Source organism: Benincasa hispida, chromosome 5 (assembly GCF_027475165.1).
Source record: "Benincasa hispida cultivar pf3 chromosome 5, pf3_genome.v1.1, whole genome shotgun sequence".
Taxonomy (NCBI): Eukaryota; Viridiplantae; Streptophyta; class Magnoliopsida; order Cucurbitales; family Cucurbitaceae; genus Benincasa; species Benincasa hispida.
The window spans coordinates 38,462,739-38,490,376 of record NC_143482.1 but is presented as its reverse complement, the minus strand read 5'-3'; the positions used below and the strand labels follow the sequence as shown (position 1 = coordinate 38,490,376).

General features: G+C 37.1%; 1 protein-coding gene across 6 annotated transcripts; it reads left to right on the top strand.

Annotated features, from left to right (window-relative positions):
* Positions 1-21,181: 21,181 nt before the first annotated feature.
* LOC120077095 (heat shock protein) lies at positions 21,182-26,596 on the top strand. Of its 6 annotated transcripts, none has more exons than XR_016529509.1 (9): positions 21,185-21,590; positions 21,699-21,800; positions 21,924-22,083; positions 22,179-22,349; positions 23,154-23,288; positions 23,506-23,588; positions 25,663-25,764; positions 25,857-25,955; positions 26,252-26,596. XR_016529509.1 is itself a non-coding variant. In XM_039030963.2 (9 exons), the coding sequence occupies exons 1-8, from the start codon at positions 21,277-21,279 to the stop codon at positions 25,944-25,946; spliced, it is 1,149 nt and encodes a 382-aa protein (XP_038886891.1). In that variant the 5' UTR covers positions 21,186-21,276; the 3' UTR covers positions 25,947-25,955; positions 26,252-26,596. The 6 variants fall into 6 exon arrangements, 4 of the variants coding, with proteins under 4 accessions (XP_038886892.1, XP_038886890.1, XP_038886891.1 ...); XM_039030963.2 differs by having other exon boundaries at positions 21,186-21,590; positions 25,671-25,764; XR_005481730.2 differs by having other exon boundaries at positions 21,182-21,800.
* Positions 26,597-27,638: the final 1,042 nt, after the last annotated feature.

Sequence of the window (27,638 nt, the reverse complement as noted above, 5' to 3'; positions counted from 1 at the left end):
ATATTAGTGTAGTGGCAATTGAAAAAGCTATGGGTTGGAGGCTGGCTGATGATCGTCGGTCACTAGGTTCGCTAGAAATCGCAAAAAGCTAGGGTTCTTTGTGAAAACATAGGTAAACATTGGAAAAAATGGGGTTTAAATAGGCGCGCAAGTGGGAAAGGAAACGATCGGTCACTCGACTCAAGGATTGAGGTCATTATGATGCAATAAATGAGATGTCAGGCGATGCTTCTGATAACGTCTTTTTGCTATCCTAATGATAAGCTTTTGTATTTCAAGATTCCCTCACCTGCAATGAGTTTGACAGAGATTCGTTGAGTCAGGATTCAACGCATTCCAAAACTCATCGCAACACTCAACGTTCCTAAACCATATTCTTAACCCACACCAATCCAATCTTATGAAGCAATCATTGTTCACAAAGTATTTAAGAAAGCAATCAATTAAGAATAAGCAAAATAAAAGACAAGCATAAAAGGATAGAAAAAAGGATATGATGCGTCCCTAAAAAGATATCAGCTTCTCAGCGCAAGGACTTTCCAATCATCATTATTTGGGCTTTCCCAGATCGATGAAGGCTTTTTCACGATCAAAATCATCTCCAAAATATGGCTTGGTTCTTTCACCATTGACTTTAAATGTGTTGGACCTATTTTCATGCGCCATCTCTACCGTTCCATGAGGGTAGATCTTCTTAATAATAAAGGGTAACAACCAACGTGATTTCAATTTACCTGGAAATAAACGTAGGCGTGAGTTAAATAACAGGACTTTTTGGCCATCTTGAAAAGTTTTCTTACTAATGTGTTGGTCATGCCAACACTTCATGTGTTCTTTGTAAATTTTGGCATTTTCATATGCTTGTAATCTCCATTCATCTAGCTTTAGCAACTACAACTTTCTTGTTTTTCCTAAGGCTTCCATGTTAAAGTTGAGCTTCTTGGTGGCCCAAAATGCCTTATGTTCTAGCTCCAAAGGCCAATGGCATGCCTTACCAAAGACAATCACATATGGGGACATTCTAATGGGCGTTTTATATGTTGTGTGATAGTCCCATAATGCCTCACCCAGCTTTTGTGCCCAATCTCTTCACGTTGAGTTGACAACCTTTTCAAGTATTGATTTGATTTCCCGATTTGACACCTTAGCTTGACCATTCGTTTGAGGATGGTAAATTGTTGCGATTTTGTGATGAACATTATATTTAACCAGAAGTTTACTGACAATGTGATTGATGAAATGAGTTCCTTCATCGCTCATAATGGCACGTGAGGTGCCAAAGTGAGTGAAAATATTCTTCTGTAGGAACTTTGAAACTGTTGCCGCTTCATTCGCAGCGCATGAACTTGCTTTAACCCATCTTGATACATAATCAACGACTACTAGAATGTAGTTATGACCATTGGAGGGCAAGAATAGGCCCATGAAGTTAACTCCCCATACATCAAACAGTTCAACTTCACGGATAACGTTCAACGACATCTCATTTCTATCGAAAATGTTTCCTGTGCGTTGGCAACTGTTGCATTTCATAATGTGGTCTCTGGCATCCTTAAACAGTGTGAACCAATAGTACCCACTCTAGAGTACTTTAGCTGCTATGCGCTAAATTCCAAAATGGCCACTAAATGGTGATTGATGACATTAATATAAAATGCGATGAAAGGTAGCTTCCAAAACGCATTGCCTTAGGATATGATCCGGGCCTCTTTTATAAAGGTTTGGCTCATCCCAGTAGTAAAACTTACATTCATGCATAAGTTTCTTCTTTTGTTGTGCAGTATAGTCCTCTAGGAACTGCTTGCAGACTGGAAAATTAACAGTGTCTGCATATCAGGGCAATAATTCATCAACTTTTAATATTGTTTCGTCAGGAAGAGAAATGTTCACTTTTGGCTGGCGGCGATCACTTTCAACATTCTCAAGCCACGACAGATGATTTGCAACTTTGTTTTCTAACCCTTGCGATTAGTGATTTTAGTGTCAAATTCTTGTAAGAGTAATATACATCTGATTAATCGCGGCTTGACGTCCTTCTTGGTCATAAGATATTTGATGACTGAATGATCCATATGAATGATTACCTTTGATCCTAACAAATATGGTCTGAATTTTTCCACAATGAGCAATTCCTTCTCAGTTACAATATAACTCTCCTGTGCACTATCGAAGGTTTTGCTCGCATAAGTGATTGGATGAAGAACTTTGTCTCTGCATTGGGTCAAGGCTGCTCCTATCTCATAATCGCTTGCATTGCACATTAATTTGAATGGCTTTAACCAACCAGGTGGATCAAAATGGGTGTTGTAATCAACGTTTCTTTTAATGTTTCAAATGCTTTTAAGCAGTTAGAATCAAATTTTAAGGGTCTATCGGCTTCGAACAACAAATTCAATGGTCTTGCGATTTTGGAGAATTTCTTAACAAATCTATGGTAGAATCCAGTATGTCCAAGGAAGCTTTGAAGTGTTTTCACATTGGTGGGTGGTGGTAATTTTTCTATGGCTTCAATTTTGGCCTTGTCAACTTCTAGCCTAGATTTAGACACCTTGTGCCCAATCACGATTCCCTCGGTTACCATGAAATGAAATTTCTCCCTATTCAAAACCAGGTTGGTGTCTTTGCACCTCTTCAAAATCTTCTCGAGATTCTCTAGACATATTTTATATGTCTTGCTGTACACTGAGATATCATTCATCAAAATTTCCACCGACTCTTCAAAATAATCAGAAAAGATGGCCATCATGCACCTCTGAAAGGTGATTGGGGTGTTACATAGCCCAAAGGGCATGCGCCGGAAGGCGAATGTCCCATAGGGGCAAGTAAAAGTCGCCTTTTATTGGTCTTCGGGTGTGATCATGATTTAGTTATACCCCGCATAGTCATCTAGGAAGCAAAACAACTTGTTCCCTGCCAATCTGTCCAACATCTGATCAATGAATGGCAGGAGAAAGCGATCCTTCTCAGTAGCCATGTTGAGCTTCCTATAGTCCATATAAATCCTCAAACCTGTAATCGTACACATCAGGATTAGCTCGTTGTTTTGGTTGAGAACTATAGTTATTCCACCTTTTTTCAGAACGCATTGCATGGGACTCACCATGTGCTATCTGAAATGGGAAGAATAATCCCCGCATCCAACCACTTAATAATTTCCTTATTAACAACTTCTTTCATCCTAGGGTTGAGCCTGCGCTGATGTTCAATGGAACCTCCTTTTCTATCTTCTAGTCTGATTTTATGCATGCAATAGGATGAACTGATTCCCTTGATATCAGCTAGGGTCTACCCTATCGCCTTAATGTATTTCTTCAAAACCTTCAAGAGAGCTTATTATTTTTCTTCTAAGAGTATTGCTGAGATAATGACAAGTAAGATATCATTCTTACCAAGGAACGCATATTTTAAGTAGGCAGGGAGTGCTTTCAATTTTAAAACCGATGATTGTTCAAGCAAAGGCTTGATTTTGCCTTCTCGATCTTCCAAACTTAAGGGTTCAAAATTATTTTGTATCTCTTTTACCACGTAGCAGGATTCAAATGTTATGTTCACCTCATCATTTAATTCCCTTTCTTCATTAATTTTAAATTCCAGCTTATAGGGCCAAACTTCTTCCAAGTCAATTGTTTCACATGCGTTGATCTCACCAACATTGCCTTAAGAATGTTGAACTTCATCTTCTGGCCATTAACTTGCATGGTGATTTCTCCTTTATGTACATCAATTTGGGTTCTTCCTATGGATAGGAAGGGTATTCCCAAAATGATGGGTACATCTTTGTCCGCATCGTAGTCTAATGTAATGAAGTTAGCTGGCAGACTGAATTTGTCTACTTTTACGAGCACATCTTCTAGTTTTCCCTTTAAGTATACCAAGGAACGGTCCGCCAATTGAAATGTAACCATGGTGGGTACAAGTTCTCCCATTCTCAGTTACTTGAAGATTAAAAAAGGCATAAGATTGATGTTGGCTCCAAGGTTGCAAAGGGCTTGTCCTATATAAACTCCTCCAATGGAAGAGGAAATGGTGAAACTCCTTGGATCTCACATTTCAACAGTCTCGTAATTCCCCATTTTTCTTTTCTTTGATATTATATTTTTTTAAGAATTTGGCATAAGATGACATCTGCTCCAACACCTCAATGAGTGGGATGTTAATATGCAACTGTTTTAACACCCCGAGGAAGCGTTTGAATTGGCTTTCATCATTCTTCTTTCTCAATCTATGTGGACATGGAGGCAGTCGCACTTTATGTGATGCCTTTGAAGTAGAAGCTATCACAGATGAGTCTCTGTGTTTTTCTTGGTTTTCATGCGAGGGCTTTGTGGTTCTTGCATTGGTTATGTATCGTTGTGCTCATCAAAAGAATATTTATGTGCTTCATCAGTAAGCTTGCTTGATTTTTCCTTCGGATCTTCTTTCAAGATGCGACCAATTCTCAATGTCAGTGCATGACATTGTTCCTTGTCTGAACTTTCCGCATTGCATGGAACTTTGGTGTTGCTTGGTAGTGAGCCTGGTGGTTTGTTTTTCAACTCTTTAGCGATCTGCCCTATTTGAATTTCATATTTTGACGATGTGTCGTTTGATTTGCAGGATCGCTTCATTTTTCTGTATGTAATCTTTTAACAAATTTTTTAAAGGTGAAGTTGTCACTTGTTGCGATGAGCGATGCTCTAGGTGGTCCATTTCTAGGAGCATTGTGATGGTTGGCTTACCCCTGTTGATTTCCTCCCCAAGAAAAATTTGGGTAGTTTCGCCAACCAGGGTTGTAGTATTTGAAAATGGATTATTTTTAACAAATCAAACTGATTGTGGGTTACATGGGCATACCTTGAATGCGTGAGGTTCTTCATAGAGAACACAATTCTCGCTGGCCATCTGAGTGACCGTATTCACTTGTCCATTTCTGACGTCGATTTTTGTCATGGTCATTACTTGCAATAGACTCGTCATCGCATTCACCTGCATTTGAAGTGATGCGATGACATCGTTGCTCTGTCTTCTGTCATTTGATCTTGAATCATATTCACTTTCCTTCCAATCCTCATGATTCTTTGAAATGTGATCAAGGATGTTTTTAGCTTCAACATAAGTTTTATCCAACAAATCGACTATTGTGGCAGTGTTTACAACCATTCAAGATGCGCAGTATTTACAACCATTCGAGATGCTAAATTCATTCCATAATAGAAAATCTCCATTTGTAAACAATCAAGGAGTCCATTATGCGGGTAATCTCTTACTAGCCTTTTGAACCTTGCCTAAGCATCGCTTTGTGTTTCATTTTCTTCTTGCTGAAAATTTGTGATCACCCTTCTCCTTCTTGTGTTTTCAGTAGGTGGGAAGTATTTCTTTATAAACTTCTCCATGACTTGTTCCCATGATGTGATTTCACTAGGTTCAAGTGAATATGCCCACTTTCTGGCATTGTCACATAATGGAAATGGAAACAAGGTGAGCCTAACTTCTTCTAGATTGATGTTGGGAAATACAAATGTGTTATAGATTTCGATGCTCCTCAAATGAGCATGAGGATCTTCGCCTCCTCTTCCTCCAAATTGACTACTTGTTTGAATCATTTGCAGGATCACAGGTTTCATTTCAAACCTGGAACCATCTAACGTTGGTTGCATGATCCCAAGTGAAAAATTATATAGGATTGGCGAAACATAGTCCCTGATGGGTTTAGTGCGAGCATTAGCTAGAAGAATGAGATTGGTGAGAGCATCCACATTATTATTGATTACTACATGTGGCTCTTTTGGATTATCTAGTTGATCTGCCATCCTCTGAGCTCTATTCCTTTCTCATTTTGTTATTTTCTCTTCTTCTTCTGCGAAAGGTCCTCTCGATCTCTGGGTCGTATACAAACTCAGGTGTAAATCCTTCGCTCATAAAACATTTGCACCTTTTTGGTAGATAAAGGTATAATACACCAAAAAACAAGACCTGCGAAAATCAGAAACAATATCTTAGTTACCGCAATTTCCAACAATGATGCCAAACACTTAATGTGTTTTAATTATGCGATGAAGTGAATGCTATGCGAAATCTTGTTAATGCATTGTTTTACCTAGTTAAACCCAAATATAACCCTAACTAGAGTCCTCAGGAGTCTAGGGTCGAACTCAGGAATTGCATTCTATATATGCATTGGCAAATATTGTTCGATCTTAACGCGAGTTGTTACTAAATATGCGATGGTTTTCTTTTCCTAATCTACTACTAAAAGAAAATGATGTATGCAATGGAAATTACACCCTTGAACGAAACAGTCTATGCGAGCAGACAAAATTTGAATGAATAAAAGTAGGGTTGAGAAAAATATTCACTAACATTCCTAAGTAAATACATAAATCATGCGTCATGTCATTCCTTATCGCATGAGGCTACCAACTATGCGATTCCTATATTAGTGTCGAAAATTTCTTGCGATTGCATAAGAAGATTTCCTACACCCAAAAAAAGCATGATTTTTTTTTGTAAATAGAGAGACTTTGTGTGTGTGTGATCGCATGATATAATTATTTACGTGAATTCCTCATCAAGCTATTGCATTTTCAAATCTTTTCCTAATTGTTTCAAATAAAAGAGGTTAAATAATTTGTATTTCTACAAGTTATCACTACGCTAGCCAAACATGTCACATGTTCAATAGATCAAGCATGCTTGAGTCGAAGTTGGCTACCAACTTGCTCTATGATTTAACGTTGTCATTTTAAGGTTCCCATCGCGTGCTTCAACTTCATTGCATAGAGCATCTACGCGTGCAATTTTGTATCATTTTTCCTTCTTTTCTGCGATCAAGGCTGCAACTTTCAATCCTCAAGAATATTTGTTTCTTTCAACCAAATCCTACGTTCAAAGATGTCAAAATTTATAAATTTCAGGATATTGGCTTTTGTAAACATATGATTACATAGCTTATATTATTCTCGTGAATTTATCTTAAATTAATGCATTTTCTTCTTGTTTTCTTTAATTATTCTAAATAAAAGGCTACAATAACTTGTGTTGCCCCAAGTTATCACACCTCTAAATTTAAAAAAATAGCTTTAGTAATATTCTAGATTTAGATTGATACATTAAATAGACCTCTTAACATGCTTCCAAGTTTAATACTCACTAGGCAGACTGATCGCCTTGAAGTTTTATTCCATGTCCTAAGAGTATTTCTTTAATATATATGTGGCAAGATTAAGTCTCAAAATACCTTTTCTCATTTCTGGACGATATTATTTCTCCTTGTATGACTAAGTAGTTATGCGTTGATCCGGGCATCTCACCCTTGTTTTGGCTTGCCCCCATGGGTGTCATGCGGACATCCAACTATGAGCAAGAACCCTTTTCAAACTCAACTCTTACCTTGAAATTTTCTTTCAGTATAGGCAATGGAGTTGTAATTATTTTCTTCCTGCGTTAATCATGATTCGCACCTTCGTTTTGGTTTGCCCCCACAAGTGTCATGCGGACATCCAACTACGAGCAGTTTCTAATTTTAATGCCCTTTTTTAGATAAAGTAAAAAAAAAAATGAACAAGGATATTTTTAAAAAAATTTAACGCATTTAGCTCAAACCTACCCGCTCCAAATTTTTTAAGGCAACAAGGTCCTCATTGCTGAAATCGAGGAATGAGATTGTCATAGAAAAATTTATTAAAAACGGTTTGAGATAAAGCTTGCGCGCATAGTAAATGCAAGAAATGCTTCCTAAGGAAAATATCCCATTACTAGAGTTGAACGCCTAACTATTGAATCTCAAGGAAGGGTTAGCATAAGTATTATAACTGAAGTCATAATTACAAACACATCAAAAACAAGAAGAAACAATTAAACTACAATCAAAATAAACAAGGGACAAACGAAAAAAAAAAGGCGAGCCAAAAATGGATAACTTGCGATGTATTCATAAAAATGATAATGAGAACATGACAATCATAAATTTAACAAAAATGTAGATGAAGTAAGGAAAGAAACAACCAAAATATACAACACCCCCAAATATAGTTTCTCCTCGCATCATTGTCATCATTGGGAGCGACAAGAGTGTTATTCGATTGGAATGACAGGGTTTGTTGAAGTGTTGGTGGGATGATTGAAGCAGGAACGCGCTGGACAAAGACATCATGAATGTAATTCATCAATGTTGTAAATTGATCATCTTGCAGCTGGGATTGCCTCTAAACGAAGTTCCTTAACTCGGCCTACTCTTTCCTCAACTGTCCTAGCTGGTGTAGGATTTGATCTTGTTTGCGCTAAAAGTGGGCACGTTGCTCACCTTGCTGCTGTACAACTTCTCTGAACACCTCAACTTGATTAACTAACACTTTTTTATTGTGTCGAAAATCAAACTGTCGAAACATCAAGCTCTGTTGGCTGCTTGAAACTTGGTCAAATGTGTCGAGGATAGGGTGCATGACATGGTTGGTAATGAAGGCAAAATTTTCTGACTTCTTGTGGTTATGAATCATTGGAGTGCTTGGAGGCAGCCGTGTCTAACCAGTAGGCAACCTAGGCTGAGTATGTGAAATTGTGCCTTAATTGCGAGATGCAAAAGCATGAGTTGCAAGGATTCCACAGGCTCCAAGCCTTTTCTTGTCTCATCTCAACTGGTGGAGGAAGAGGCGATAATATTTGTTTTGGAAAAATGGCCAAGGGGGAAGGGGTTCATTAAATTTCTTCCTCTTTAAGGCGAGGAAGGGGATGCTCTGTTTGATTTTTGTGCAGAAGGGGATTTGGTTGTTGAGGAGGGGGAAAAGTTTTCTATTTTGGAGGAGTGGGAGATTATTCTTTTTGAAGAGGAAGGAGAGGAGGGGGACAAGGGTTCTGATGCTCGAAGAGGCGGCGAGCTGCTCAATTTTTAGCTGGGAGCTCGTTGCGCCAACTTCCACCAATCTTCTTCTTTTCAGCTGAGGGGGCTGTGGGGAATGAGCTGTTTGAGATTGTTTTATTAGTCGTTTAATCTTGACCACTTCTGGCTGGTGCATTGAATTTATCAATAATCTATGGAGGATCGTGTTGGTCATAGTGCCTTTGATGGACTCCTCCGCTTCATTTGCCATTTTAGGAATGGCCAATTTCGTTCCCGTTGAAGGAAGGAAAGCTCGTCCCCTTCACTTCATCCTCTGATGCATGCCATGAATTTGGGTGGCCATAATGCTTCTGAAATCCATAGGGATGTGTTGCACTGTACAGTAGATGGTCATCACCCTGTCTCTTGTGATTGAACTATTGTGGCGAGTGGGCATCAACTTCCTCTTGATGAAGTAAAGCCTCATGTTGGCTTCAGGCATTAGGCAATTTGGGGTTAAGGACAACAACTTTGTAGGTGATGAAGTCCATTCAGCCCCAAGCTTGGCCACCACCTTCAAATGCATGCTACAACTCTTCTTCTATAGAGTTGTGGATTATGTGATTCCCTTCAGCATTGGGGTTATTGGGCAAGTTGTATAATTCATTAACTGTCTTTGCGTCGAAGTGCAACCTAACCCCATTAATCTTTACATAATTCAACGTGCGATGGAAGTTATTGGCGTAGAAAGTGACTGTAATGCTTGGTCTAATTGATGTGTGGCTTTCACGGTTCTTCCACCCAAAAGCATCGACCACATCTGTGATCAATGCGGGAAAAGGCCCATTAGTTGGGAAGAATCCCAGTTTCAAGAGCAACTTTGGTTGGCCTTCTACCCTTGGTTTTTCCTCCTCATCAATTTCTTTTCCTTTCTTCTGAGTATGGTTTTTGAGCACCCTACTCCCTTTTCCTACAACTTCCTTGTGCAACACTTTCTTTTTCTCAATAACCGCGTGAGGGCTTTGGGATTCATCTTTTGACTTTTTAAGCCCTTGCCTGAATTTCTTCATTTTTCAGCTAATTTGTTGCCATTTGCTCTAAAGAGGACTTGGGGAGAATGATTTCACATAGTTCCTCCTCTTCAACCTCAATATGGCCGACCTCAGAGTTGGTCGCCTTTATGTCGACTTTTTCCTCACAAGCTCTCTTCCTTGGAGGCTTAGCAATTGAGCTTTCACCTTGCACCTTAGCTCCTTTCTTCTTTGATGCCTTTTCTGCCTTTCTCTTCACTGGTCCCACCTTAGAGCCTACTAGGATTGGTTGGTTGGACTTCAGCTCCTTAGGGCCATTTGCCACAGGGACTAACCTACGCGGCGAAACTTCCATTATTTTATTCTCAACATTATTCTTCTTAATAGGTTCGTTCCTTCTAGGTTGTGTGACGTTTCCTTCTTCTTCTTCGCCTCATTCCTTTCGTTCGGAGAATATTTCTAAAGACATGCCTTTCATTTCACCTCCTTACTTCGCTCACATCCACCAAGTCACTAGCAGCTGGTGGGAATGGTTACTGGGTTTCTCTCGATTTAGAACCATCGAGTCAAACTCTCTCTCTCTATCCTGCCTGGTGGTGGAAGGCTTTGTTTGAGATTTTCTCTCGAGTGATAAGGATGAACATGAAAGGGCAGGTCATGGTGGGTGGATTACCGCTAAAGGCTCAACGATTTCAAGAAGGTTTGGCTTCTGGGCAGATGAAGGGGCAACGAATGAGGAAGTTTAAATGTTTGGGAAGGGAAGTTATGACATTTGGATAGAATAAATCTGTTGAGTGCTTATGTTGGACGACGAACACCCAAATTCACAGAAGGATGACTTCAGCTGGGATGAGGGATGGAAGGTGAATGTCTTTTGGTCTTAGGGCCAAGTTTAGCTCCAGAAGGAGAAAAGACAGTGTTCTTTTGGTCGGCCATGGGTGTTTCTAAAGGAATGTAGGAACAAAAACGGGAGCTTTGATTTGGAATGGTCGATGGACGATCACCAAAAAACTGAGAGGATTTGGGTGTTGAGGAATTCTGAAAAATGAAAGTGAAGGGGAAGAAGGGACATAGTGGAGGATTTTCAAAGGAAATATCGTGAATGTGGAGGCTGACGTGTGTGTAAGGGCTATCGTCAGGTGATCATTCCATATTAAATGCTGATTTGACCCCTGTCGGTGCACGCCTCCACTACTTAACAGATAAAAACCCTTAGTATTCTATCCCAGGCGATGATCTGAACTGGATACGAATAATACGATTATTCGATGCCACAGTAACTCATCGCCTTTTTCATTTTCATTTTTCCTTCAATTAAAAAATTCCCGAACTCCATTCAAAGCAATCATATTCATCCAAACAACAATTCGTAAAACAATAGATTAAACAAATAGAAAAATTAAAGGAAAGCAAGAAAAATTCAAAACTTCACAAAAGAGAGAATGATGCATCCCTGAATTGGTGTGGTCAAGTTCACCGCAGGGATCATCCACGCGTTCTTCCATTACTCATGGTCAGTTAGGTCTATGGAGGACTTTTCTCTATTGATATCACCTCTATAGTATGCTTTAATGTGTTGGCCAATGACCTTAAATGCATTCGTCCTATTTTCTCTTGTCAATTCTACAACAACGTGTGGGAAAATATCTTTGATGACAAAGGGGCCAAACCATCTTGCCTTTAGCTTTCCTGGAAAAAGACGTAGGCGAGAGTTAAACAGTAAAATTTTTTGTCCAACATAAAAATCTCGCTTGCGAATGCGGCTGTCATGCCACGCCTTTGTCTTTTCTTTATAAATTTTGGCCCTCTTGTACACCTTGAGCCTCCATTCATTCAATTCATGCAATTGATTCTTCCTCGCTTCACCTGTAAGATCTTAATCAAGGTTAATTTTCTTAAGTGCCCAAAATGCTTTATGTTCTGGTAAGTGGTAGGCCTTTTCGAACACCAATGCTTATGGAGACATCCTAATGAAAGTTCTGTACGCGGTATGATAGGCCCAAAGTACCGCATCCAGGTGTTCTACCTAGTCTTTTCTTGAAGTGCTCCCTACTTTTTCAAGAATAGATTTTATTTTTCTGTTAAATGCTTCCATTTGATCGTTTATTTGTGGGTAGTAGGTGGCAGCAACTCTGTGATTAACATTAAACTTGATCAGTAATTTAGAAATGATGCAATTAATGGAATGTGTACTTTCGTTGCTTATTAGGGCACGAGGTGTCCCAAAGCGTGTAAAGATGTTCTTCTTCAAGAATCTGCATACGGTCGCCGCTACAGGCAATGGCTTCAACCCATTTGGATATGTAGTCTTCAACCAAAAGGATGTATTGGTGGCCACTTGAAGAAGGAAACTGTCCCAAAAAGTAAACGTCCCAAACATCAAACAATTTAACCTCCATGATTAATGTGAGTGGCATCCCATGTTTCTGGGATATATTTCCAGTCCTTTGACAAGGTCACAATTGACTACATAGGCGTGGGATTCTTTGAACAACATTAGCCAATAATAACCACATTGCAACAAGTTTGTTGCTGTCCTCTGTCCCCCTAAATGCCCACCATAAGGTGCTTCATGGAACTTCAATAAAATTTCTTGCATTTCGAACTTCGAAACGAATCTTCTCAAAATGTAATTAGGACCCAAGTTGTATAAGAAGGGCTCATCCCATCTATAGAACTTGCACCCATGGAATAACTTTTTGTGCTAGTGGTGGTTGAAATCATCTGGCCACTTCCTGCAGACTAAGTAGTTTACAATATCAACAAACCACGACTTCTTTTCTTCTATCCGCATTAGCTTCTCATCAGGGAAACTGTCTTAAATATCTTATGTAGTTCGTTGAAAAGGCTCGTTCTGAAGTCTTAAAATATGATCAGCAACTTGATTATCAGTACCCTTGCGGTCCACAATCTCCAAGTCGAACTCTTGAAGTAATAAAATCCATCAAATTAATTGTGGTTTAGCATTCATTTCGCCATAAGATATTTGATTGTCGAATAATCAATGTGAACAGTCACTTTTAATCCAACAAGATAAGCATAGAATTTTTTTACTGCGAAAACTATTGCTAACAACTCATTTCTTGTAGTTGTATAGTTCTCTTAGGCTTCGTTCAGAGTCCTACTCGCATAGTAAATGGGATGAATCATCTAGTTTTTCTTTTGACCTAACATGGCGCCTACTGCCACATCATTTGCATCACACATAAGTTCAAAGGGATGCATCCAATCTGGGGTTATGAGAATAGATGCTGAAGTCAATGCTTGCTTCAGAGTTCGAAATGCGTGGTCACATGAATCAGTAAACTCGTAGGGGGTGTTTATTTCAAGGGTTGGGATTGGATGGGTTAGGCATCCTAAGTCCAACCCTTGTTTGAGGCATAGATTTAGGAAGCCTTGGCTTCCTACATCCTTTACCCATGGGTTTGAATAATATTTACTATTCAAACCCAAAGGTTATCTTTTTTTTTTCTCCCAAATTTAATCTAGGAAGTACGTATGCCAACCTCCATACACCACCTTCGGTGACCATTGTGGCCAAAGATGTACCAACTTTGGCACCATCTCCGATGACCACTGCCGACCAACTCCGACTGTCACCTCCGATGACCGCCACCGGCCAACTCCGGTCTCCACCTCCTGCGACCATCATTGACCAACTTCGGCTGCCACCTTGGCGACCGCCACCGGCCAACTCTGGCTGCCACCTTGATGACCGTCGTTGGCCAACCTCCAGTTGTTAATGGTCAACTCCGACCACCATCGACCAACCTCTGGAAACCTCCCTTCCCCCCACACTGGCAACATTCTGGCCACCAACTCCATTGGCCACCCTCTGACTACCACCTCCGTCGACTGCCACCAACGAATCTTGAAAAACATTAATAAAAATACTCTTAGTATATAACTAACTAGAAAAATTTGTATATAAAAACACTTTTAAGAAAGAATTGCAATACATGTATGTTTTTTTTTTATTTTAATGAGTTTTTATAAAAAAAATTTAACTAAAAATAAATTTTTGAAAGATATTTTTTTCCTAAGTCATTCAAAAAATGCAGTCTACTGCAATTGTATAGCTATATTTATTTAGGTTATATGTCTAATTTAATTTAATAACATTTTAATTTTTTTTGTTGGTCAATTTAACTAGGTCGAAGACTTAGAATCATTTTCTAAACGTAAAGATTTAAAATGTTTAAAACAGCTTAGTGACCAAATAAAAACTAAAACTCAAAATTTATGATTTTTTATTCCTCAATTGTAATTTGATAAGAAAAAAAAGTACAGTTTTCAATCATTGAATTTAATATTAAAATACTAGTTTATTTCAATTTTAAGTCAACGTATTATGGTAAAACAAAAAATTGATCATTTTCAAATTAGTTAAAGTGACAAAAGTTTATGAAATTTTATTTCAAAATCTAGTGAGATTAAAATATCAAATTATTAAAACAATAAATTAAATAAAATTATAATTTTAGTCAAAATCTCTATTTAAAAAAATTTAGACAAATATTCTTCTAAATTTTTTAGTTTATTTTAAACATAACTATATTAAAATAATTAAGGTGACAAATTTAAACTAATCTAAAATCTAAATTATGATTAAATACAAGAAAATATTTCACAAATTAAATATTTATAAATGTGCACTTCATTCCCAGGCTACTTAAGCCTGCACTCCAAACGCAGACTTCTTAAACCCATACTTCCAAAACCTGCACTCTAAACACAATTTGCTTAACCTAGGCTACATCTCCTAGGCTTAACATTCCCAGGTTTAAGATTCTAAACCTACGCGCCAAACGCCTCCATAGGGTTGATTGAGTCCGAGTAAGTTGGTTAAAGGCTTGGCAATTTGGGAAAATCCTTTGATAAAGCGTCGGCAAAAACCAGCATGTCCCAAAAAGCTTAATAATGTTTCAATATCAGAAGATGCTAGCAATTTTGTTACCACATCAACCTTGGCAGGATCTACCTCCAAACCTTTCCAAGAGGCCTTGTGTCCAAGTATAGTCCCTTTTATCACCATAAAGTGACATTTTTCCCAATTCAACACAAGGTTGGTCTCTTCACATCTCTTGAGTACAACCTCTAGGTTGATCAAGCACTCGTCATAAGAATGTCCAAAAACAGAGAAGTCCTCCATGAAAATCTCCGCAAATTGTCCTAGGAAGTTAGAGAAAAGTTCCATCATACACCTCGGGAAGGTGTCCAGTGCATTACATAAGTTGAACGACATGCGATGAACCAAAAGATTCCATATGGACAGATGAAGGTGGTCTTCTCTTGGTCTTTGGGTGAAATCATTATCTTATTATAATTGAGTAACCATCCAAAAAGCAGAATATTCATTACCTGCCAATCTATCAAACATCTAATCAATGAAAGGTAAAGAGAAATGATCTTTCTTGGTGGCGACGTTGAACTTTATATAATCCATGCATATTCGCCATACAGTCACTGTTCTGGTGGGTATCTGCTCATTTTCATTATTAGTGACTACAATCATGCCCCATTTCTTAGGCACACATTGGACATGGCTTACCCACTGGCTGTCAGAGATGGGATAAATGACTCCCACGTCAAGCCATTTGGTGATCTCCTTTTTCATGATATCTTTCATCGTAGGGTTAAATTTTTGTTGACATTGGATTGTCCCCGTGTGCCCCTCTTCTAGTCAAATTTCATGCATAAAATATGATGGGCTTATACCTCTAATGTCTACCAAGGTCTATCCAATGGCCTTATTGTGGCATTTGAGCACTTTTATTAATGATTCTTCATTAGAGGTGTTCAATTGGGAAGATACTATAACTAGTAGCATGATGTCCTTCCCTAAGTATGCATATTTCAGGTGTGTTGGTAATGTTTTCAACTCTAGTGTTGGCAGTTCCTCAAACGATGGCTTGGTTCTCTTTAAATCTCTATCATTCAGGTTTAGAGATTCAATCTTCCTTTTTGTTTCAGTCATAGCACTAACAACTTCTTCTTCATGTTCTTCATCAAAGTATTCTTTACATTTTTCTTTACAAATCAACTCAAAATGAACTTCATCTACTTCAAGTTCCCTTTTCAACACATCAATTAATTTACAAGTTTCCACTTCTTCGAGATATTTCAACATGTCGAATATGTTGAACATGACTTCCTAATCATTCACCCTCATTGTCAGTTCACCTTTGTAAAAATCTATAAGGAATTTCCCTATGCATAAAAAATGGCCTACCAAAAAAAATAGGCATTTGCCTATCCTCCTCATAGTCCAGAATTATGAAGTCGGCTGGGAATATAAACTTGTTCACTTGTACCCAAATATGCTCTATCTTTCCTTTTGGATACGCAATGGATCTTTCAACTAATTGAAGCAATACTGTTGTCAGTTTCACTGCCCCAATCCCCAACTTCTTGAATACTGAAAGTGGCATTAGGTTAATATTAGCTTTTACGTCACACAGGGTGTGACCCAAATCAATATTTCCAATAGAGCAAGGGACTGTAAAGCTTCTAGAATCCTTCATCTTTTTAGGAATATCTCTCTTAAAGGAAGCACTAGCTTCTTGCATTAGAGCCATTGTTTCAAACTTATTCAACCCTCTTTTCTTTGGTAGAATGTCTTTAAAAAACTTTACATATGAAGGCATTTACTATAACGCCTCAACTAGGGGGATATTCACATGTAGTTGTTTCAAGATGTTAAATAAGTGACGAAACTGGTATTCATCATTTTTCTTCTTTAGTCGCTGAGGAAAAGGAGGTTGTCTTATGTAGTTGTTGTCTGAAGTTGAAGTACTCACAGAAGATTTTTTGTGATCAATGACTCGCTTCTCCTTTTTCCTTTTCCTTGGTTGTCTTACGCGTTGAATCATTTTTGTCTGAATCTTGAGTTGGTGTGCTTGTTGATTGTTCCAAAGTTTGTGATTCACGAATTATATTGGTCTCGTTGGTTGATTTCTTTATTGTCGATTCTTGCAGGTCTGATTTGTCATGTAAAGGTTTTCCACTTCACAATGTCAAAGCATGACACTGCTCTTTCCCTGTGTTCCCTGTGTTGCGTGAAAATTCCATGTTACTTGGCAAGGAACCATGCAGTCTAGCCTTTAATTCACTAGCAAGTTGGCCCATCTGCATCTCAATGCTATGGATTGAGGAAGTTTGACTTTGCAAAAGAGCATAATTTTTTTGCATATACTCTTTCAGCAAATTTTCTATCGAGGAAGAGGATAAACTGGCTTTCTGTGCAGGTTGGTGATGTTCTTGTTGATGTCGTTGGTAATTTTGGTGGAATCTTGGCAGTCCACTTCAATTTATTAGACGCTTGACCTGTCATGCTGCGTTGGCTGATTTCTATTCCCATCCCAAGTGAAGTTGGGATGATTTATCCACTCTGGGTTGTAGGTATTGGAAAAAGTATCATGCTTAACAACATACAGACTGCAAATTCTATGGGCACAAATCATAATTTTGAGGCTCGCTACATCCCATGCAGCTGGTATCATAAATATGGTTCACTGTCTTAACATGGGCACTAGTTTTTGCATTGGCATTATTCATTGTCATTTGTTGTAATAAACTTGTCATGACAACCAGATGAGTTTGCAAAGCAGTCACTGTTTCCTTATCAACTCCTCCCCGGTCATTTCATTGTCTTCTTGACATCGAGCGAAAGTCATTATCTTCCCCATCCTCATAGTTTCTTGAGATTCTATCCAGAATTGCCTTCGCCTCAGTGTAGGTTTTGTCTAACAGTCTTTCAATTCCTGTTGTAGTAGCGTTTGCCGCTTGTTGTGGATTCTTGTTTAGTCCATCATGGAAAATCTCCATTTGCATGAATCAGGAATGCCATTATGCGGGCAATTCCTTACCAACTTCTTGAATCTGTTTCATGTGTCACTGAGAGTTTCTTGATCTCTTTGCTCAAATTTTGTAATGTGCCTTCGCCGTTTAGCATTCTCTTTAGGGGATTCATAAACTTCTCCACCATCTATTCCCATGTGGTTGTTTCACCAGGTTCTAGAGAGTAGGCCAATCATCTAGCCTCTTCTTTTAGGGAGAAGGAGAAGAGTGGCAATCATATTTTCTCAGGAGTGATGTTTGGGATGATGAATGTATTACAAATTTCCAAAAAGCTCTCCAAATGTGCATGAGGGCCTTTTTTTAGAACATCCTCCAAACTAATCAACAGTTTGGATAATTTGAAGTATTACCGACTTCATTTTGAATCTTGCTCCTTCAAAAGTTGACCGCATAATTCCTGGAGAAAAGTCGTACAAGTTTGGTGAAGCGTACTCCCTTATGGGTCTGTTGTGATCATGGGCTAGGAGTATTTGGTGAACTGGGGCCACAACATTATTGTTGGCATTATTGGCCGCATTATGCAAGGGTGCCAAAATTGAATCGTTGGGATTCTAATTATCCTCGTTGAAATTGTTGAGATTATCTCTCATGTCTGGATTCCTCAACCTCCTTCTTCTGTTTGCTCTATTCCTTCTCCGAAATGCAAGCTCAATCTCAGGGTCAAATACAAGTCAGGCTGGTCACCTTTACGCATATACTATTTGTGCTACTCTTCGAGTAAGTACAAAATACACCTGAAATTGGAGCCGAACAAAAGAACAAAAAAAAAAAAAATCAAATAGCCAATTAATCTCTAAGTCCCCGTCAACGACACCAAAAACTTGTTAGCTTGTTTGTTTGCTTTTTTTGATGTAGATTGATTTTGATTATGTTCGTGTATTCTCTTGTAAATTCGAGGCGATGAGCTATCCTGTAGTTCAAAGAATGAGAGAATATGTCCTCTATAGCCTTAATTCATGTATAGATGATGTATGTAGTAAATATAACAATGCAACACAAGCTTTCCTTGTTTGAATCCAAGTATAAATCCCAACAAGATTTCTTGATAAGTCCAGGGTCGAACACAGTGACTTAGTAACGTGAGTGTCTTGAATGCTTTAATGATCTTTTGCGGTGAAGTGTGAATTATATGCAATATTTGTGTATGTGATTTAACTAAGTACAATCTAATGACTACAAAGGTGGTGATGGTGAGGCGATGAATACGAGGTGGTACATGGTGAAGTGTATGGATCCAGTGGTTTAGACAATCACTAAGAGCAGTTGACAATGAAAGTGAAGAAAAAATAATTGATGAAATAGAGTCAAGAAAATTCACTAACATTTCCTTGAGTAATGCATAAGTAGGCGTTCATGTTTTAACTTCTTACAATGAGTCTACCTCTCGGTGTTGAATGCCACATTTACTCTAATTCCATAATGCATGCTAAGTTGATTTCACACAAAAGATATAACTTTACTCTAAAGCTAATTCTTTCCAAGTCTAAGTTACTCTCTCGAGTAGTTGACTACATTTTACCTAAACAAATTCTCACTGGATTAGGCACTGAATTAAACACAAACTAAATAAGATATACTTCTTCGTATGCATGCTTTTGGAAATGTTGGTTTATCTTCTCAACTCATTGAAAATTTAGTTACACATGATGAAAGAGATAACGAATGTTGATGAGAGGAAATGAGTGGTATTCACATTCATATTAAAAATATCAGACTTCTCAAACACGTGATTCTTAATACAAACATGAAATGAAAGACAAAAGTAAAAGTGGAAGGAAGAAATGTCAAGCTACCGATTGCAATCTCTTACTTCCTTTGGCTTTGATGCTATCTGCTCAAGGTGATTGCTATTGGGATGGAGGATGAGCTCTCTCAATTTTTAAGGAAGAGACTAAGCTCTCATTTAGAATCTTTAGAGTAAAATCGAGAGGTTGAAGATGGATGAATTTTTTATAGAGCTTTTGCCAATCTCTTGTAAAGTTTTTTTTTTTTTTTGTTCTTGAGCTACTACAGGCTATGGAGCTTCTACGTGCGCAAGTTTGTATCGCCTTTCTTCATTTTCTACGATCAAGGCTACAACTTTCAATCCTCAAGAATATTTGCTTCTTTCAACTAAATCCTGCATTCAAAGATGCCAAAATTTATAAATTTCAAGATATTGGCTTTTGTAAACATGTGATCATGTAGCTTAGATAATTCTTGTGAATTCATCTCAAGTTAATGCATTTTCTTCTCATTTTCCTTAATTATTCTAAATAAACGGCTACAAATAACTTGTATTTCCACAAGTTATCAATAGTCTAGTGGAGTCATAATCTAAGTTTCATTAATTAATTATAACAATTTCTATAAATTTTTTAAATTTTCGATATTTTTATCATACTTTCATAAAATCAAAGACCTCAATATTTTGTGTAAACCCTATTCACATTCCAAGCTTTTTACTCATCAAGACTTCCATGAATGCTGGATTTCGAGGTGTTGGTCCATATCCATGTCATGCATTGTGTGGCAAAAAGTAGGGGTATGCAAAAATTAGACAGAACCGATGAATCAGACTGGACTGAACTGAACCAATTGGGACCACCAATTCACTAGCAGAGAGAACCGACCAATTCTATTTGGTTTTCGGTTCAAGAGTTTTAAAAAACTTGTAGAACCGAACCGAACTAACTTTTATTATATTTTTATGTATTTTTCTGATTGTATGAGCTCAACCCAATCCACTGATTCCTTTTAGTTTGAAAAGTCCTAAGCCCTTAACCCAATTCCAAAAAGTAAAAGAATACAAAATGAAAAAAAACAAAACCCTAAAACTAAAGAAGCAGTCGCATGCACGCTTCACCCTCCCCAGTCGCACATCGCCTGCCATTTCCATTATCCTCTCTCGATCCACATCTTCATTCCTCGCCTCTCTTCTGTCTTTTCTTTTAGCAATCTTCATCTTTGTGTTCAATGCCGCCTCTCTTTGCCTCTCACGGTCTCAATAGTCATTCTTCATCTTCAACTTCTCTTCAAGTGTTCATCTTTAAGTCTCCGAACCGGCCTTCATCTTCGATGTACGCACACGACACATGTCTTCATCTTCAGCTTCTCTTTAGCCTCTTTTCAAGTCTTCATCTTTAAGCTCAATTTCAATTTTTGCCACCGCTTCGAGATGAATAAACAAAAGATTTTGTTTCTAAGGTTTTATTATTTTTCTTTACTATAGCTAAATGAGGGAGCAATTTTTTAAATTTTTTTAAAAAAGAAAATTGATTAATAACCAAATTGAATTGATCTGAACCAAAGCATATTGGTTCGGTTCATAAATCGAAACCGAGTAATATCGATTTTTCATGTTTCTTCCCTCTTATAAATCGAGCACCTCGGTTTGGTTATTGATTTTGTCCAAAATCGGATCGAACCAAACCATGCACAACCGTTGCAAAAAGTGGGTTCTTTGGAGTAGTTGGTGTTGGTGCTCAATCTCAACAATTTTCTTTAAATCTTTTCAGATTCAAAGGAATTGATTCTTCATTTTGGTTGAGTAGGTTATCTTTGAGCTTGAGTCGAAAGAAAGGATCAATGGAGATGACCTGTGAATAAAGAATGAACAAAGTGGGAAACAGATCTTTAAAGTTTGATCTTAAAAATTTTCCAAGCGCTTCAATGGGTCCTCTGCTTCTCCGACTATGGGGAAGGACAGCTTCCCGATTCCCGCCATTTTCAAGGGTTCGAAGCTTCCGTTCTGATGCGGCATTGGAAGCCATAGCCAAAGCTGCAGAAGAGAGAGTTCCCAATGTTGTGCTTTACAACTATCCCTCTTTTTCTGGAGCTTTCTCAGCCCTCTTCGCACACTTGTTTCATACTCGCCTTCGTCTCCCTTGCCTCATTCTCCCTTTCTCTTCTGTTGCTCCTCTCAGGTTCCATCGCTTTTATCTTAGCGCTTCACTTATTTCACCACCAACTCCCTGTCTCCAATGCTGCCATTCAGTAATTTTCCCTTTACCTTTTGAATTTCTGTTCTTCAGGATTGAGGATTTATATGTGGAAGGGCTTGAGCGGTGCTATTTTCTTGACTTCTTGGGTCCGAAAGGATTTGCAGCCGCCGTTTCACGTCGACCCACATGTGAGTAAGTTGATTTTGTTCTGCTAATCAGTGATCCGCTTTAAGTTCTTTGCCCCCATCCCTTGTAATTATGTTTTGAAACCAATTCTGGTTTGTTAAGAAATCTTGATTTTGTTAATTGAACTAGGGTTCTATGTTTCGATCATCGGAAATCATCACTTCGACATATTATCCCCACGGAAGATCGCCCTAAGAATCTGTCAGTTCGTGTAAATCTTGAAAAGAGTAGCTCCATAGCTGTGTATGAATATTTCTCCTCTAGACTTGTGGATATGGAAATTTCTTGTGTAAGTGAAAATGGACTTGTATTCATATGCCATTAGCTCATCTGCTTCTGTATGTTGGCTGGCTCACTGTTTTGTTCTGCTCTTTTCATGATCAGGAGGACCTTTTAGAATTAAAAGATAGAAGTCGAATTGAAATGGTTCTTAAGTACATTGAGGATGGGGATCTTCGAAGGTGGAGCTTACCTGATATTAGGGCATTTAACATTGGGATCAGTGAGTGGCGATCAAAATTGAACTGTATCACTAATCCATACATGTATGAACAGGTTTGGGCTAGTCTATCTGTTTGATTTTTATCTCGATACTCTAGTGCAGTGTAGTGCTAAAGTTGTTTGTTTCATTAACTATTTACAAACTGCAACTAAGCTTCCATAGCTGTTCTATAGGAAGTTTTGGAATCTGTTTTCCTGCCATTCTTCACGTTGCAAAGCTGTTCCTTATTCAAATCCAAACGTGTTTCTTTACTGCTCTATCCTTTCCTTGGATAAGGGACGTATAAGTGACCATTTGCCTATCAAAAGTTTAAATGTAGTATCATAGTATGTATAGTAGCATCATAGCATGACTAAAATAACCTTTTTGGGGATAAAAACAACTTTCATTGAGATAAACATGAAAGAATATATGGGCATTATTTTATTTTTTTTTTAAAAAAAGAACTATCCCACAAAAAGGAGTCTGGCTAAAAGAAGGGTCTCCAGCTAATATCGAGGTCCAGGCTAAATATGGGGATTCAGTTTGAGCTACAATATCGATAAGATATGAAAATTTTCTTTCATCTTTTTTCAATGAAAGTTGTTGCTTATAAAAATAAAAATAAAAAAAAAAAGATATGAAAGTTTTCATTGAACCTAAGTATTTAGCATCTGCACTCTTATATCTCGGGCTTCAAATTTTTGAGAAATGGTTTTCATGTCTTTTATTTCAGGCAACGCTACTTCTGTGTATTAGTTTGACATTACATATCATAAAAAATAACTCTGCTGCTGACATCTCTTTTATGTCTTCAAGTTATAGTTTTCACTTAAAAATATTAGACATATAATGAACTGTGTATCACATTCTTGCAGTTGCTGGAGATGAATTCTTTGGAATTGATTGCTAAGGGAACTGACTTCATTGCTTCTCGTGAAAATGCCGCTAATAAATATCTAGACAAGTCTTTTAAAATTCGTTTGGGGAGGGGACTTTATGGCGAGTGTCTGGTAAGAACATGTCTTCATGTGTTTAGAACTGATTTGTTGCAAATATTTTCAGGGCTGGCATAGACCTTTTTCTCCATCTTTCAATTTGGCCTTCCAACAAAAAACTTTTTATATGCTGAACATAGATGGATATTAGTTTCATGTCATTTTTCGTAATTTTTGCATTTTGCTTGAACTTGTTATGCTTATCTCCAAGGATTTGAATATCTGTGCGTAGGCAGTAAGAGCAGATGGGAATTCCAACTTGAGCGATGAAATTGGGAAGCAGCTGAGTATGAGAAGTGTTGCAGCTGGATTGAGGTAAATCGTGAAGCTTTTCCCTGAATATGTTGTATAAGAGTTTCTCGGGGCCGTTTTCTTCTGGTGTCTACTGTTAACCTATCTGGGTAATTATGGTGAAAATTGTTTGTGGATTGACCATTGACCTTTCGGAGATTAGAGACTCAAGGTTGGTCTCACCACGTATGAAGTTATTATTTCCTGGTTGTCTCCAACCCGGTCAATGATTTACTGTAGTTATCTTAAATGTTAGGAAACTCGATGAATATTTCCTAAGGTTGAAACCACATAACTAGATGATATTTGTCCTCGAATACGTAGAACATCCAAGATCCATGTATAATCGGATTATTAGAATCACTACTATAAGAAAGGAAAACTGACGTTGGTCTTTATCTCTGGTACTTTTGCATAAGTCCTATAGTTACTTGAGAATATGAGAATGGTCTTCCTTTGTCAAACATACCCGGTTATCTTTCAGGTGGGAAATAAGTTGATATCGGAGACAATAGCCTTAAAGTCCTTGTGTAAATTAAATTCTATACAAGGTCTCTTTCTGCTGATTGTTATTCTAGTAAGAATTAAGATATCATATCATAAAACCAAACAACAGCCAACTTCAAAGAGATTTAATTGCTTTAATTGTTGAGAATCCAAAATTAAAGATAATTATAAAACTTTAGGGGGTGTTTGGGATAAGGAGTGAAGTTGTGAAATCTGGAGAGTTGTGAAGTTTTGGGCCCATAGTGTTAGGAGTTGATAAAACATAAAATTAATGATTTTTAGTCGTGGGGCCATGAACTCCGGAACCAAACAACGAGTGTAGTTGTACTCCCCTAACTCCAATTCCGTGGACTAAACATCCCCTCAAAGATGAGGAAGCCCCTTTGAGAGGTTGAAATTCACCTCCTTTGAAGAGTTGTAGACTTTTCAGTACCTCTAAAAATGAGTCATCAAATTTTCTAGAGTATAGCGAAGATGCTAAGGGCCTGTTTGGTAGGCAATCTGAAAATGAAAATTTGAAAACAAAGAATGCAATAAAAACAAGGTTGTATTTTATGTTTTTACATATGTATTTGATAGCAGATTCGGAATTTAAATTTCAAAATATGTTTGATAATATATTTATAAATCATAAGACTAATTATAGTTACTCACTAAATATTATATTGAATATACACTATAATTAATTAATTTATGAACTTATTTTATGTTAAAAAATTTGTATATAATTATTATTTTATAATATCATATAATATACTAAATATTTTAATTTAAGAAAAATGGTTGAGTTTATAATATGAAATATTGTATTTGTTAATGTTTTTATATTTTTTTAAAATAATTCTACACTTTAAAATTTCATATTCAAAATTTGATTACAATGAAAATATAAAAATATTCTTTTATGAATTTGTACTGTTTGGATCACAGAATATGAAAACAGTTTTCGAAAACAAAATTTAGATTGTTTACCAAACACATATTCGATGAATTCAATGAATCTGAAAATATAAAATAGAACCTGAGTTGCCTACCAAACATACCCTAAAGAACTCAACTTCTCCAAAGAGGAGAACAAAAAATACAAATCACCTACCCTGCATATCCTCCAACCTTAAGCCAAAGGGTTGTGGTATTTACAACATTTATTCATAGCTCCTTCATAGCTCGTGAAGGAGTGTGAATACGGATACGACACGGTATAGTCTCTCCGCACATCAACTTAAAAAGCACAATAAGGACACGTATATTGAAATATTTTAATTTTTTATACAAGCTTAAAATAATGGGTTTGATGCATTTAGATTTCAAACTTTCTTTTGTCCTATATTATTGTGTGTTTATTTAGTATACTTAACGAAGTGTTCAATATGTGTCTAACAAATGTTTGATCTAGATTGACTTTGTGCAACTAGTGTCTACTAGTATTGACACATATCTATTGTGCCAACAAGTGTTTGGTACGTATCCAACAAGTCCACCCATGTATTGGATATGGACAGACACGCTAGCCAAACTAAAGTGTCCATGCTTCTTTGTTAGCTTGATTCTCTTTTTAGTTATTTCTATCTCAAAATCACAAATTATTTAGTGCTTCAGGCCTATAGGAGCTGTCATATACATGCAACGAAACAATCTTAAAATGTGTTTGAGGACTACGGATGGTGCTACCGACACATCTGAGGTCTCCAAAGTGAGTGTTGCTTGACCTGTTAGTTCGTTGTAATGAAGTTATTGAGGTTCAGTTAGCCAGTTACTGAGTTTCTTAGCATTTTAATCCTGAAGGCTTATGGTGGTGGGGGTTCGCCAAGTTCAAGTTCTTTTATGATCAGGATGGACGAGTACAATAAGTGGCGATTAGTGAATTCATCCTGACAAACTTTGGTAAAGTGTTGACAAAATATTGTATTTGTTATAACTCATCCGTTGAGTTTAGTGGTAATTTAACTTACAAATAGACGAATGGGCTAGTTTTTTTTCTCACAAAAGTTATGTCTCAATACCAGTTCTTTAAAAATAGAAAAACGAAAATCACAAATGGAAAAAAATCCTAACTTTTCTCGTTTTTTTATCTCTCTCTCGTGTTTACTGTTTACAACAATCCATTCCTTCTCTTCATCTCATTCTTCCTCCCGCAATTCCCTCCATTTTGTTTACATTTTTTGGTCAACTGTGCGCAGATCTGGTGATGTATTTGTCCAGCAGTGATGCAGCTCTCCTCCGGTGATCCGTCTCTAAATGGTGGTTTGAGCTTCTTCCTTGCAGCAATGCTCCACGAACAGCAATAACGCGAATATGCCGTTGGTACATTATGGAGGAGGGCGGCGACGATGAAATTTTAGGAGGTGGGGTGCGTATGAGAGGGAAGAAGAGGTGGAGGAATATAGAGTGTGTGACGAGAGGGCTTTTAATTTTCTTCTCATATAATTCTACGTATACTCATTTATATATGGTTATGTATACAAGGTTCACAATATCAATGTCAACGAAAATGACAAGATTTCAAATTTTGAATTTTACAAAAATGTTGATGAAAATATCGATGACGTTGGATATTTTTGAAAAGTTATGAAAGCAAAAAATTAAAAATACATTATTTTATGTAATAAATAAACAATCTTATGTTTTTTAAACAAGATACACTTGGTCTTTTGCCAAACGATCTTAAATGATAAATGATAAATGATCTTTGACTTAACTTTAAACTCACCGATTGGACTCTAGTGTTTGGCTTACCAATATGAATTGAGTTGATAAAAATTGTCAATTCAATGTTTGTGCCCACCAACTTTAAGTGTTGATAGAGTTGAATTAATCTTTTTACCAACTCACCTTAACTTACTCCAACTTGTCCTAACTCTCCTTCTAACTCAAACCAACTTTCTCCTTCCCTCAAATATTTTCAATGGCTCCACCCATCGACCATTGTCAACTATGAAATACAGATACTTCATGTGAGGCAAAGAATCAGACACGTATCAGATACAGATACTTTCCAGATACGTATCTGACATGCGATGTATCTATTTTTATGCGTACTTTTTTTTAAAAGAAAAAAAAATACAAGTAACTCATCTAATCTTTCCCAATCTAAAATTAGGCAACTTATTTAAAAAGCTCACTACTTGAGTCCAAAACTAAAAAAAATAATAATAAATAACGGACTAAACCCTAGATTAGAATCATATAATCTCCATCTTCACATTTGAATCCCCACAAAGTCCACCAAAATATAAACCATATGGATATCTTCAACAATAAGTTATTCGTTTATCTTCATACTTCTCTCTCTAATCTTCTTCTTCTTCTTCTTTGCAATATGAGTCACTTTTCTATTGCACTTTATTAACTATTGTACTTCAACATCTTAGATGTTGCTTTTTTTGTATTGTATTTCAGTGTTTGTATTCTATTTTATGTTATTGTTATTAACTTGTATGTTAAATTTATCTATATCCTAGATTTTTTAAAGAAAAAAAATGTATCTTCAACGTATTAGTATCCTCATTTTTTAGAAATATATATATTTAAAAAATATATAAAAAAAATGACGCATCCTTAGACGTA

Coding starts and splice junctions, on each gene's coding strand:
- LOC120077095 (XM_039030962.2), top strand. CDS start 21,277: ATGAACAAAGTGGGAAACAGATCTTTAAAGTTTGATCTTAAAAATTTT. Junction 22,084..22,178: donor TGGATATGGAAATTTCTTGT/GTAAGTGAAAAT, acceptor TTTCATGATCAG/GAGGACCTTTTAGAATTAAA. Junction 25,765..25,856: donor ACACATCTGAGGTCTCCAAA/GTGAGTGTTGCT, acceptor TTAATCCTGAAG/GCTTATGGTGGTGGGGGTTC.